General features: G+C 38.4%; 1 protein-coding gene across 1 annotated transcript; it reads right to left on the bottom strand.

The window, feature by feature from the left end:
- Window positions 1-3,522: 3,522 nt before the first annotated feature.
- Window positions 3,523-14,394, bottom strand: LOC122811499 (ferritin heavy chain B-like). The gene is made up of 4 exons (XM_044083374.1): window positions 14,160-14,394; window positions 11,681-11,827; window positions 5,890-6,015; window positions 3,523-3,825 (listed from the first exon to the last, which is right to left on the bottom strand). Exons 1-4 carry the CDS (start codon window positions 14,259-14,261, stop codon window positions 3,670-3,672), a joined length of 531 nt encoding a protein of 176 aa, XP_043939309.1. The 5' UTR covers window positions 14,262-14,394; the 3' UTR covers window positions 3,523-3,669.
- Between the last annotated feature and the right edge of the window lie 383 nt (window positions 14,395-14,777).

The following is a 14,777-nucleotide window of genomic DNA, read 5'->3' as shown; positions in this document are numbered from 1 at the left end:
TTCCTGTCATTAAGTTGTATCTTTGGTTGCTGATCATTTTCTATTCATATGCTTTTGCAAGTCATTGATACTTAAGTGCCATTTGGGCAATGGGGTTCGTGTTCTTTAACACCATCCTTCAGCTGAATTTTGTGGTTGAGTTTGAGGTACACATTTTCCATACAATGTTTACTTCAGAATGTTGTTGATAGTATGGGAATAGCTTTTTTGTGATTGTCTTGTTTTGTATTTTGTTTGATTACTTTGAATATAATTATTTACTAACCATTAAAGTACAGGTGATATCTTGCTAGGCATGAGTTTACCTAGGGATGTAATGCTTATTGCATTTGGGCTGATGGGAGGAATGCTAATGCAGATAGGTGAGTTTTACTTGAAAGTTTGAGGAAGTTTGTTATAATTTTCTCAGGCTTTGAGTTGTATTTACCTAACTATAATCTGATAGAAAGTGAAGTAGCAGCCTTTTTTGATGGCGCTGGGAAGGTTTACTTTTGCTGTACTTATGGCTGTCTTTTTATAGTCAATTAATATTTGTGTTAGGCTTATTTCTGCATATTGGCTGTCGGTCATTTCAAAGAGAGTGTTGGAATACATGTTGTATGAGTCTTGAGTCTTTTTCTTCATGAAGCAATGTATTCCTATTTGACTATGCTCCTTGCAGTTCAGATGCAAACACGCGTCTTGCATTCATACCCTCAGTTGTTGACTTCCTTAACCCTTTCTTCCTGCCCAGTGTGCCTCTTGTTGCCTTTTTTTCAGCACTGTTACAGATCAGCTTACCTCCTGCAAGATTTCCCTCTTACTCAGAACAATCAGGCTTTATTTAATTTTACAGTAGTAATTCTGATTTCCTCTATGCTATGTCACTAGTGTATCTTATGATGATCTTGTCTTTTACCACCCCGATTGACTTATTGATTGGTAGAGCATCTCTGTGGTTAGTTTGACTTTGCAGATCTCACTGCTGTATGCAACAAGTCAGCTTTTTTTTTCTTTCTAAGCCTTCCCCTTTAACTGTTGAGTCAGTCCTTCATAACTGCTACCATTATGTTTTTCACAGTCTGGTTTTCATTCATTGTCTCCTGGCTATAGTGTACATTTCTGTCTGACATAATATGCTTACTTTTGATTTGATTAAGAGCTTCCCTTACATTTGTCAAGTTCAGGTTGATGAATGTATAATAAGCTCTTTTTCCCCTTATATTTTCTACATTCCTTCTATGACTTTCTTGGCCTTTTTTGTTTATTTCATTTAATTGTCTTTAAGGCAGATGCCTCTTTTCAGGGGTGGCCCAGGAGCACTTTCTAGTAAAGTGATTTATTCAGAGTCGCACAGTCAACAAATAGAAACTGTAGGACTCAAACCCTGGACTGTAGGATGAAACTCATTAGCAGCTCATAGCTTTAATCCTCTGCATTAAACTGTCAGATCAAGTACATGATGTCAGGCATCGTTTTCTTATCGTCTTTTCCCATCTCCCTTTTCTAATGTTCCCTGTTTCCTGCTCTTCATATTCCCTTTGGTTCTCTCAACATAAAGCCCCCTATACATTTCTGCCTGCTCTCACAGTAGTTTTCATCAATCTAGTAACTTATTCTGAAGTTTTTAGTCACACTGTTTCCTCCCCATCATGTAATCAGCAAGTGACATCTCTTCTTAAGTGGCATACCTTTAAATGTTCTCCCTCCTGCTGTTATGGTGATCATCAACAGTTTTTATTTCAGTTAATCCCTGTTACTCTTCCCAATCACATTCCAAAACATGGACACACATGAATTTGAGGTTACAGTAGTGAGTAGTTAAGATTCATTACTACTAAGGTACCTTATTCTGGCAGAGAAGTATGGCACTGTAGTGCAACCCAGCAGAACTGGTGAAATGACAGTATAATGTCAGAAGGGGAGAGCAGAGAAACAGGTGGATACCAGCAAAACATTACCTGCATCAAATAGTTTATACAAAAACTTCTCATACCATGAGACGGGCTTCCATGTGGAGGTTCAAGCTGTTTCAGGGAACCAGAAGTATGTCTGAAAATGCTGTTTATTAAACACAAATGGTTTTATCCGACAAAACACAAAGTAAAGTAAACAAATGGTTTTATGGTAGTATAGTGTTCTTGTGTTGGAAGAGAGAGAATACATCTACATTTTACAAATCAGTAGTGAATGACAATGCCATAGCAAGGGTGGGACAAATATGGCGCCTTCCTCTGGTGTCAATTTGCAAGGGGTGCCAAATGTTTAAAAAATACTGACAACTTTTACAAGATGTCAGTTAAGTGATTAAATCTTTTAAGAGACAGCTTGCAAACTGTTTTTATAAAGGTAGTTAAACTGCCTTAAAAATAAGTGAATAAATAGAACAGCTAGGCAGTTTATAAGAAATTGCAATCACTTAATGACTGCTTGCAAAATTTGAAATTGTCCTTTGAAGAGACTGACACCTTACAAGTTGTCATTAAGATCTGTTATAGACAGCAGGGGGAATGGGTATACTGCCAAGTCATGACATTGTCTTCTCTTCCTACAGCTCTGATAGAAAAATACTGTTTTAAGCCAAATAACTGGTTATAAATTGTGTGTGTGTGTGTGTGTGTGTGTGTGTGTGTGTGTGCGTGTGTATATGCGCTACAGTTTAGCAATGAATTACTTGTATTCTCTGACATTTCCAGTATAAGAACAATACCACGTAGTTAGCGTTTTGAGTACTAGTAGTCATTCCAAAACACCCCGGGCATTCCAAACCTTTCTAAGACCATAACCAGACTCTGGGTTCTCTTCCTTCTCACTGGCTTCTGACAAATGCTCATTAATTCTTAACCCATTCATGCTTTGTCCATCCTTCTGTGCCCAATTCCATCTTCATAGCTCATTCAGTGAGTGATATTCCTTCTCATCTTTCTAAAGTCAGTGAACTCCAGGTTTAATGCATACCTATCGTGGCACCTTCTCAAGGTCTGAAAAACTGCAGCCTTCACCACTGTTTACAGCATGGTTACATGTAAATAGGGGCTTCTTTCACTACTACATTTCTAGGCTGTACATGTTGTCCCTCCCTATATCCAGTCTTTATACCACATTAGTTGTCATCAACAAAATTGCACCCACTAATAGGCAGTCTTTCTAAGATGCAGACTCCATTTGTTAGGGCAGGATTCCTTGTTGGGTTAGATTAGTGAGTTATATAACTGCAATACTGCTTCTGTCTGTCTGTCTGCTGGATATGATTTGCATTAAGTGTTCGGCATTCTAAGTGACCTGATTCTATGTACTTTGCAGTTAGTTATCTGATGTTCATAATTATTTGCATTAAGTGTTCAGCATTCTAAGTGACCTATGCAAAATTCTATGTACTTTGCAGTTAGTTATCTGATGTGGTGAGACACTCTTTCCTGATTACAAACTTTGAAGATGTTGCTATCTTCATTAATAAACAGGGAAATAAATACCTCCCTACTGAATTTTATTGCAGCCAACAACACACAAAAAGTAATAAAATAAAAAATGTACTCAATCTTATAATGTTTTTGTTATGCTTTGAATTTATTGAATGATATCACAATTACTAATCACAGATGTGATAAGGCTCCAATACTTGACTCCCTTGAATATTGAAAACATGTACGTCTAGGCCTTTACAGAAGAAGCTGAATCCCTAAGATGGATTTAGTTCTTGCTTCCCAGGGTATGCTTATCGAAGAGGTACTCGCCCAGACCATTCTGTGGGACACCGACACGTTTCAGGTTGGTGATGTAGTCTCCCAGCTTCTTGATGTCTTCAACCTGTTCATCTAGGAATTCAGACTCCAGGAAGTCACAGAGCTAAGGAAACATAAATGAAATTAGTCAAATACAAACAAGGAATAATATGCATGTCTTGAAGCATTTATAAGTACAACTAAGAAATCTTTCTCCCAAAGAAAGTTGTTTGAAGATATACATAGTACATTTGCAAGTAAAACTAAGAAATATTTTTCCCAGTGGGAGATGTTTGAAGTTAAACATGGTACATTTGTAAATACAACCACAGAATCTTTTTCCCAGATAGATATGAACACCTTGACAAAACTTAAATAAGGCATGCAGACATGCCTATGTTTCATTAGACAAGCTTAGAGGAAATAGTTTACTAGTGGAATGTGTGAATGCCACTTACTCAGATATTATTTACATATTGGAACTGTGGATATTTTCTTCCTGATTCACCAATGAACAGAGAAGGGCTATATCTGACTGATACAGGCCCTCTTCAAACCCCAGTCCATGATATTTTCTTGTATGTGATTACTGTTGGTCTTAACGTAAATGCAGGATTTTGTGAATAAATTATGTCACAGTTAAACTGACACTGATATTTAGCAGAAACTGCTTTAGATTTTAAGTTATATAGGTTAATTTTTTTAACATACTGATTCTTTCATTATGTGGTATTGGTGAAGCAAAAGAAATTTAATCTGTATCTGTAGACAGTTGGAGAATTACTAAGGAATATTGTGTTTATTAACTATAAAGAGCATATCTTCTACAGCTGGAGGACCCCTGCCACAATGTGACATTATTTTGCAGTCCAGGTTAACAAAATTTGCAGATGAGCTTTGGTTATGGATATCACCAGAAGGAAAAGAGGAATTATACAACAAAACACACATTTTCTTTTGCTGTGGGCTAACAATTCCTGCAAGTCATTTGACCCATGTCATGCTGTAACACCACCCAGGTCATGCAATGTTAGTGAGAGTGCTCAGGTATAAGAAAAGACATGCATAAATGAGTGCTTCTCTGACTACGAGGGTTATATTTTTGTTGGCATAGAAAAAATAAAAAAAATCTCTAAAAGAAGATAAATAAAATAGGTACACACTCAAAGCTTATGACAGATAACAAGACTAAAAAGAATCCAACTAGTATTCATTAGAGCTAAGAGAACATGAGGACAATAAATCTTTGTAAATTGTTTTTGTACACATTGCATCATAGAACCATTGGTAAACAATGATCTGCTAACAGCAAACTGAATATTGATGTGAACAGCAATATCTGAAACTAACTTGATTTAGTACCATAAATGGGAACTTTAGATGCCAATGTATTTTCTCCTGGAACAGAGTCTCTTTCTGTCAGTGACAAATGCTCTGCTATCCTGTCACTTCAAAAAATGAGTAAATATGTATAAAACTTTGAAAATTATGTGTTTGCACATAACTAAGAATTTAGGCTATGGCCTAAATATTATTTTCAACACGATAGATAACTAGTTCTATTTGAAAGGTAGGAGGACCTTCAGGACTACACCAAGAAATATGTCCAACACATTTGAGACAACACGCATATGGAATTATTGCCTACCATTTTAGCATCAGTGAGGCAGGCAGTCCAACAGATGCAGTATGTATGTTAGTAATTAAATGTGGGTAAGGAATCTAACAATATATTGTCATTAGTAGGCGAAGAGGAGGGTAGATTATGGATGGAAGATAGAGGCTATTCTAGTAAAACAACTAAATCACCATTTTGCAAAATTAAAAAAGGAGGAAGGACATATCTCTCTCTCTCTCTCTCTCTCTATATATATATATATATATATATATATATATGCCACATCTTCCTTTGTTTTGTTATTTAACTTTAGGCAATAGTCAGCTTTTGTTGAGAAGATGAAGCAGATACATGAATAAACCTTGAGGTATTTTCCTATGTTGATGGTGAAGGGTAAGAACTACAGGTTATAGGTTCATATGTTCATAGGTATGTGTACTAGGGCTATTGGGGGGGGGCTATAATAAGTCTAAAAAAAAGGTACCCTGGCTTCTGCCACCCAAGAAAATTATAAAGGAAAAGGACAGTGACTGTAAGAGATCTAGTGGACAGTGTGTCTTGGATACTTACATGAGGGTCAACCTTTTCAGTTGCCAATTTGTGCAGGTCCAGTAGAGCCTTGTTCACGGACTTCTCCAGTTCCAGTGAGATGGTCATGGCTTCAAGTCCATTAGACCATTCATCCTTGTCAGGTTTCTGGAAAACAGTTGTTAAGCAGAATTTAACAGCGCTTTATCAGAGCATAATAATTGCACATTATTTTAAAATGAATACACTGTATGACATATTGTACTAACTGTGGCAATAAAAAAATCAAAATGTAGATAAAATGATGATAATCCCACAGTTAACCACAGTGTCATCATTTTTAAAACTAGTTATCTGATTGACTGCTTGTTGGTACCCATTCATCAAATGCATAGTCACATCAAATATACACACTGATCAAGACCGTGCATGCATGGGCCATTGCTGGGGTAGGTCTGCTTCTGTTTTATATAAAGCAATTGTTTCTTATTGTAGGGACAGGTGCTAGGTTCATAGCAGCCATGTGTGACTGTGTGTGTGTGTGTGTGTGTGTGTGTGTGTGTGTGTGTGTGTGTGTGTGTGTGTGTGTGTGTAGGACCATGTTGGCAAGTTTTTTTGCATGTGTATGTTGATGGTAATGTGCTGGTATTTCAGGGAGTAGTGGAAACATGCTTTGTGTGCATGTGGTGGTGTGCGGGTGTTGCAGGGAGTGATGGAAACATGCTTAGTGTGTTTGTGCCGGTGTTGTCCGGGTGTTGCAGGGAGTGATGGAAACATGCTTTGTGTGTAAGTGGTGGTGTTGTGCGGGTGTTGCATGGACTGATGGAAACATGCTTTGTCTGTATGTGGTGGTGATGTGCAGTTGCTGCAGGGAGTGATGGAAACATGCTTTGTCTGTATGTGGTGGTGTTGTGCAGGTGTTGCAGGGAGTGATGGAAACATGCTTTGTGTGTATGTGGTGGTGTTGTGCAGGTGTTGCAGGGAGTGATGGAAACATGCTTTGTGTATATGTGGTGGTGGTGGTGCAGTGAATGAGTTGCTGAGAGTGTTGACTGAGAATGTGTAGGAGTGTGTTGGTGAGTAAGTCTGTGGTAGGTAGTTTGTAGATGAGCAGTGTATGTGTGTGTGGTGGGTGTAGTACTGTGTCTATGAATATTTTATATTTATGTGTAAAAGTCTTGATGTCTTGAGTGTATAAATATTGATCGAAGGAGCATGTGTGGGTATGAACTGCAGTGTGAGCTTGCTGGATTATTTTGTCAACAGACTGGTGTTTTGGGAATTTCTTTATAGCAAGGAGACTATGGGTATGACAGGATGTGTTTTGTTTGGAGGCTAAAAGTTATGAGATTGCATATGAGTATCTGGAAAAAAGTGGTTCTGAAACTGTGAGCATGATCAAGAGAATGCTGTGTTCAGGAGAATGATGTTGTGAGGTGAATGTGTGTTTGGCACTGAAAAAGAAGCTGTTGAACAAGATGCTTTGGTGTGTGTGTGTGTGTGTGTGTGTGTGTGTGTGTGTGTGTGTGTGTGTGTGTGTGTGTGTTGTACATGATTCTATGTCCCAATCAACAAATTTCCCATGGTAAGAGTGATCTCAGAGCTGGTTATATATGATTTAGTATGGTGCCAGGGATCTACCACCCCATGGTGCATGGGTGGAGAACAGACTTGTCAACCACGCTAGCAATGGGCATAGTATGTATCTGTGTGCTGTATATTGTATGGGTGTGTCAGTGTGACTCAGCTTTGGATAGTTTGTGGACTGTATTGTGTGTTTTTGCACATTTCTGTGCTTGTGCAATGGGCTATAATCTTGACGAGTGGACTGATCGAGAGCTGTGCTATTCTGATGTGTTTTTTTTTCTTTTAATTTGTTTGTTCCTGACAGGCCTGCAATCAACATTTTAGACATAATCCATCTAAACAAATCAAAAATAAATAAATGGGAAAAGTGTGATATCCTTTAGAAGACAAACAAAAACAATATTCAAAAAATGTTTAGCTTCACACTACTTGAGCTGTTTGCCTGATATGACAGGAGTGATGATGCATGGGTTCAGTATTAAATGAGAAGAAAGAATATCCTTCACCATTTCAGATATACAGAACTTTATGTGTAGTTGTTTACATACTTTTAAAGACTAGACTATAAATCATTTTTAAACTTTCATAATAACCTGCAATTCTCTTCATGTCTTTCACTTCCTTCCTGTCATTAGCTCTTATTTATTCTAGGTTATGTAGCACCAGTTTCTCGGCACCTCTCACAACATTTAATGGTGTTTAGTGAGCTCAAACTTTGCTATATATCTCACATACTGGCCTGGTAAGTCTCTATGATGTCATATACAACATGGATTTAGACTGGGGTAAACCTTGGGTGCAGTTCTTTTCTAGCATATAGTCACAAATCACAAATCAGATGTGATCTCCTCTTCATGGAGTAAGTTTTATAGCAACGCGTGTACCAGTCAGAAGGATGCCTGTGTGTGTGCATGCATGTGTGTGTGTGTGTGTGTGTGTGTGTGTGTGTGTGTGTGTGTGTGTGTGTGTGTGTGTGTGTGTGTGCATGCATGTTTGCATGTGTGTGCATGCGTGTAAAGGCAAGATTTGGCAAGCTTTCATACAGCTCATTATTCCAGAGATGTTGGTGTAACTGCTCATTTATTCCCATTGCCAAACCCCCAAGCAGAGATCTGCAGGACATCAACATGGAGGTTCACACTTGTATCCAAGCATCCCTTTCTCCAAAATGGCTGTTCTTGCTCCAGTGATCTGGAGGGCTATTGGTAGCATCTCCAGTCATCTCTAGGCATTGAGCCTGCAAGACTTTCTCCCACCACCCAAAAGATTAACTCAGTAGGTCCTCAGTCATTCCTTCTTCCCACTCTCTGCAAGCTTTTCCTCTGCCAAAATCAGACACCCTAGGGTAATATAAAATCTATGTCAGAGTGAAAAAGTAGTCTCATTCTGACAAATGATTAATAACATATTTACTGAAAATTGTGAAGGGTATAAGAATGAATTTCCAACTTGTACCTCTGATTTTTCAATATGTTTTCAACATTATCACATGCTAATCTTTTCAGCTTGCCTTTTGCAGAAAAGTATCAAAATGTTTCATGTGTTACTTGTTCAGTGACGTGGGCAAAGGCATCTGTCTATTCCAGTGGTGACTTGGGTTTGAATAACTGCGAAGAAACTAGGTGGCCAGCTAAGGGCAATGAATGAATAACTAAACATGTATCCTAGCATTTCAAGGTGGGGTTGTGGGACAACAGCAGTTTCCAAAAATGAGAAAATGATAGGTATTTTATGTGCCATATTAAGACTTTTTTATTAAGAATTTGGCCTTTGCACTACTTTGTGGATACCTAGTATCTCTAGCTGACATCTCTTCCTTACCAGTGAACACATCTTATAATTAAACAGAAGACAGCAAGTTCTCTGATCAGTGTCATGTGTCAGGACTGGGGCCTTGAAGCACTACCTGCTCCTGGAGAGTAATTGTTCTCAAAAGGCAGGCCTGGGGTAGTGTGCTGTTGAGCCAGATATCCTGCCAGGAGGAGCATGTAGAAGACACGCCCAGTGAATCTTCCTTTTTAGGTAAGGTGTGATGTACAGTAGGATAAGTCCTGACACAGAGACCTTCTGAAACTGGTCGTTCCTGGCTTTGCTACATTTTCTGAGATTCTGCTAGGGATCAGAAAGTGCATATGACTCCTACAGAGAAAGCCAACTCTCTTTTGTCCTAAGATGCTATTGCTCTCCCTTGCCAGATTAAGGGATGGAAGGCTGGCTGGATGGATGGATGGACCAACCACATGTTACACAATTGAGCAGCTTCACTCTGACTGGAACATAGAGATACTTATATGTATTTCCTATTTCACAGGAACAACACAAAACAGAACTTAAAAACAAACAAAAACAAGATATGTAACTGCCAGAGGTATGCAGAGCAGAGCCAGAACTGTGGTGCAGTACAGAAAAGTGAGACATTATTTAACAGGTAAAAGTACTGATAGGAATATGCAGTATGCCCCATCCAGAAAGATACCGGCTCCATAAAAACAGAATGATGGTTCTGAATACAGTTCTCACATGCTTAAAATCAATTCTTGATGAAGTTTTGACCTACATTCATTGTTTCATCAGTGAAGTGTGGTATTTTCATGTTTTGTATCAGTGCTTTGACCAAACAACAACAACATGATAATAACAATAATAACAATAATAATAATAGTAATAATAATCATCATCATAATCGTAAAGAGATTCCAGCCTATCTGCTTGCACAGGGTCTATACATCTGTCTGCAGTGTTAAAGATGCAGTTTGGGGATCTGATTAGACTTGGCATCTAGACATTAATATAGTAGGCACTTCTAAAATATCCTCTGACTCAATGTAAGCTCTGTAGCCATGGATTACCTATGGTCTGAGATGCAGCAATCTCAGAACTGATTGCACTATGACTGGGATGCAGGGTTGAAGCTCTCTGCATGGCTACTGTAGCAGCTTTGCCACACACACAAAAACTCCAGGAGTTGAAAATTGTGTCAGTTGCATTACTTTCAGGTGACATAGTTTTCAGCAAAATTATGTCCAGGTTTTTGAGATAATGCTTTTAGACTACTGGAATTACAGTGAGGAAGAAAAATGTTGGAACATCTCTGCAATGATGATGGGGATGACATTTCTAGTGGAGGGAGGACGGCCTGACTTCCACTTGGTCAAAAGGTAACACCTGATGAAAGCCAGAGAAATAGTGGGTTTGCAGTACTTAAGAAAGTGGGTCTTTGTGCATTTCTGTAGGGTGGGTTATGGTATCATATACCTGTGAAAATGTGTATTAGCACAAGTAACCCACAGCAACATTATTACATGTTCACACCACTGGAGGCATTACAGCACCCCTTTATTGAGATGCAGATCATTTAAACCCAATAACATAACCAAGCCCAAATAGACTGGAAAGGGGATGTGGATTGACACATGCATGAAATGAAGTGCCAAAGTTGTGCCTAGTCCAAATAAATGACCTAGTAGTGGGAGAACTCAGAGTAAAAATGTATTAACAAAGGCACATTCCATAGTAGGAAGGTTAAAAAGACTACAGTAGCAGTTCATAAATCTTTTCATCAACAAGAGTTTTATGCAGTAGATAATGTATGCTTCCTGTGTTACATACTAGGGAGCAGTCTGGACAATGCAGCTGCAATGGCAAAGTTGTTTCCCTGCATTACTTGCATACCTGTCAACCTCTTAGAGAAAGAAATCTGGACAAAGCTATAAATAATGGGGGACAAAGGCCCAAAAATAGAGACAATTTTTAAATATTGCTGTTACAAACTTAGAAAGTCGATAGAATCCCTGTGTCCCCTCTGGACAGGAGCGACAGCTGCTGATTGAAGTTTATTTTGGGGATAAACTAGTAACCTCCTATGATTCTATAATAGCAGGTTTGGAATTAGCATGAATTTTCTGATTGGAATAAAGACGGAAACTAAAATGTCTGTAATTATATTCTGACTTGAATCCTCAATGATTTGGTAGAAAACTACAATTTTATAAGAAACACACCACAATTGTGAGGCAAAAATCTGGACAGTCTGTAAAAATCTGGACAGTTGTGAGGTATGGCATGATTTTCAATAGTTCAGAAGAAGGACAAAAGAGAATGAATATGGCAGAGTAAGAGGTAAAAATAATAAATGAGGCAAATATCCCATGGGTTACAAAAAAAAGAATATCTTGTGAATACTTCAGAAACATTTCACTTCATGAGTAAGTACACTTAGTGTTACTTAAAATACACATTTTAATACCTTAATGTCCTGGAGGAAGATGCGGCCACCACGCTTGTTCTGGAACTTCATTAGTTTCTCTGCATGTTCTCTCTCCTCATGAGACCTCTCCTTGAAGAACTTGGCAAAGTGTTCCAGTGCCACATCATCTCGATCAAAGTAGTAGGACTGAAAAAAAGTAAGTGATAAGATTAAAAAATTATACAAGGGAGTCAGAGATTTTCTAAACTGTTTGGGCAAATACATTTTCTAGCATTGGGTGGTGCACTAGACTGTGCTTTTTTTAAACTTCTGTTGCCTTTTAACATCCTGATCTTCAAGCGCCCTGCAGCGACTGGTTGGCCATTTCATTCCTCAAGTCATGTCCATCCTTAATACTACATATCACCTGAAGGAGGATAGCCATCTTCACAGTGGGGAATGGCTCCACTACTTTTCTAAGCTGGAAAAAGGGGGAGTCAAAGCGACACAATGAAGGCCCGTCTTCCTTGTATACATCAGACTTACTGCACCCCACTGCTATGCCTTCTAGCTTCTGTAAAACCACACTGCCAAAGTTTTGCAAGCAACGAGGGTACATGCCTTCATATACGTACTTGCTGTCTACAGAGCAATGCAATGTTTGGAAAGCTAAAGTGCTCGCTTTGATGCTGTTTTCATGCTTAGATCAGAACCAGATCATCTGCCAAATGGCACTTAAACAACAGAACTAGCCCCCACCCCCCCTAAGTGGGTGGGCCAAGATGATCCTCTCACTCTCGTCCCTCAATGGCTTGTCGTTTAAGAATCCTGGCCTGCTAGTTGAACCCAGATAACTGGACTGTAATCAGATATATCATGAAGCCATCTCCCTGAATGATGATAATTAGTTTATGACAAACCTTCACCCCACCTTTGGTGAATAGACTAACATACAAACTAAAGAGAGCAGTTCTGATCCTGCCAGAAACTAGAGGTTTACCATTTTTCAACAGATAAATGATCATTTCTTGATGGGCTTATCTGAATTTCCTACTTAGCAAATCAGACTCAAGGTCTGAAAAAATACCATCTATTGACAACTGCTTTCATTTTGCAGTAATTCAACCCTTTTTTATAAGACTACTAATCCTGAGACTGTATAGAAAATACAGTATTATACTTTCATTAAATACACAATGGCATACACATTTGCATTGTCCACAAACACAGTCATAGACTTCTACCACAGGTGTTAGGACTGCTCAGCACAATGAATTTTCCCAGGCTGCTATCCCTGCCTTTCCTTTCCCATAACCACCTACTTCTTCTGTAGCAACAATTCTGGACCAGAAACAAATATGGAGGAAAACAAAGGACTAAAGGCAGAAGGACGGCAGTTGGATTGCTTCCTGGAGTGGAAGCTTTATTTAAAAATCCAATATTATGGTGAAAGTGATGAAGCAGTAACTACACTACCACTAAATGTGATGTAGATGCTGTTACCAAACCTGTTTCAATGATTAATCCACAAAATACAATCTTGGTAGCAAGAGCATACAGGAAATATTTACTACTGTCCTGCATAGGGGTCTCCTACCTCTACCACAAATTAGATTGCACACTGTTCACTTAGAGGGCCACACTGCTTTCTCTGTGAACCAGTGTTTCCCAGTATGGTAACTGTCTTTTACACAAAGCATTATTTTTACACACACACACACACACACACACACACACACACACACACACACACACACACAATGCAACTCTTAAAACTCATTTTATAAGCAATGAATTATAATCTTTATTTAGATATACAGAAACAGATGACAATAATTAAAGACTGAGATAAGATTTTTTTAAAGATGTGAACCTTTTTTTTCAGTTTCTCAGATGTTAGAACAGCTTTACCAGGGAGGCTTGTCCTGTTTTAGAAGAAGTCCATGCTATTCTGAGAACTTTGAGTATTTAAAAACATTATTCTTTCATTATTGCTTTGATCTGGGATCAGGCTAAATGTATACAGGTAATACGAGCCAAACGTGTTTAGCTGCAAAACAGTAATAACACAGTAATGTATCAAACAAATTATGGTTATTTCAAATGTGTGTGGGGGAGGAGTAGTTTAATTTTGTACAGTACAGCATGTGATTATTTTAGAATAAGGAAGGCTCGCCATCATACATTTCTGGTATCTAGGAAAGACGTAACACATTGTTGTCATTTAATGGAGGTTCACCGTGATAGTTCTGTTTCAAGCATAAACCTGTACAACACTAAACATAACATGTTTGAAAATTGTATATTAAGTGACCTGCTCTTAATGTCCAATGCAAAAAAGAATATAACAAAATGCTAAAGTATTCACTGTAGCATGACTTGTTACATAAAAATGTACCCCTGATAGCTACTTCATGAGCCATTCTGAGCCGTACTTCATTTTTTACAGTAGACACATTTCAAGAAGTGCATAATCCTAGCAAAGTGTTAGGTACTCTTTATCATATACAATATATATCAATGCATATATTGTACTCACCATGGAGAGGTAGACATAGGAAGCATACAGCTCCATGTTGATCTGACGGTTGATAGCAGCTTCACAGTCACGGTGGTAGTTCTGGCGCACCTGAGAGTCCATTTTGATGGTTTGTCAATGACAGTGGTTGGAAGTGATCAAAGTAAAAATCAGCTAAAGCCTCACGGTACAGACTCTGTTCCGTTCAAACACTGTTGAAGCAAGAACACAGCCCAAAGAGGATTTGAAACAACAGGCCCTGATGTGATGGTATTTATACCTTCAGTTAGAAAAAAAAAAAGTATGATTGACAAGCATGACAGCATCTGCAACACAAGAAACCACCCAGTTGTCACGCAGTTAGGATGAGAAGAGACTGGTGATAAATAGAGGTCAATGAAAGTGAAGGAAAGGAAGTCATGGTGACATCAGTGCTTTCATGTCACTCCCTGTGCAGCTAATCATTCCAAGGAGTTGAATCATGTACAATGCTGACAAACTTGCAACAATTTTTGTTCTTAACACCGAGGGTGCCTTAAAAATATGTTCATTGCAATTATCTGTTGTGCAAGCTGGTGACTCACTTAAATAAGCCATCTTAACAGAAAATAAGGTTTCTTGTCAGTGTAACCACTGCTT

The sequence above is a fragment of the Protopterus annectens genome, chromosome 9.part0 (genome assembly GCF_019279795.1).
Source record: "Protopterus annectens isolate FY-2018-M chromosome 9.part0, PAN1.0, whole genome shotgun sequence".
Taxonomy (NCBI): domain Eukaryota; kingdom Metazoa; phylum Chordata; order Ceratodontiformes; family Protopteridae; genus Protopterus; species Protopterus annectens.
Note: the sequence above shows the minus strand (reverse complement) of the source record. Positions and strands in the feature narration are given on the sequence as shown.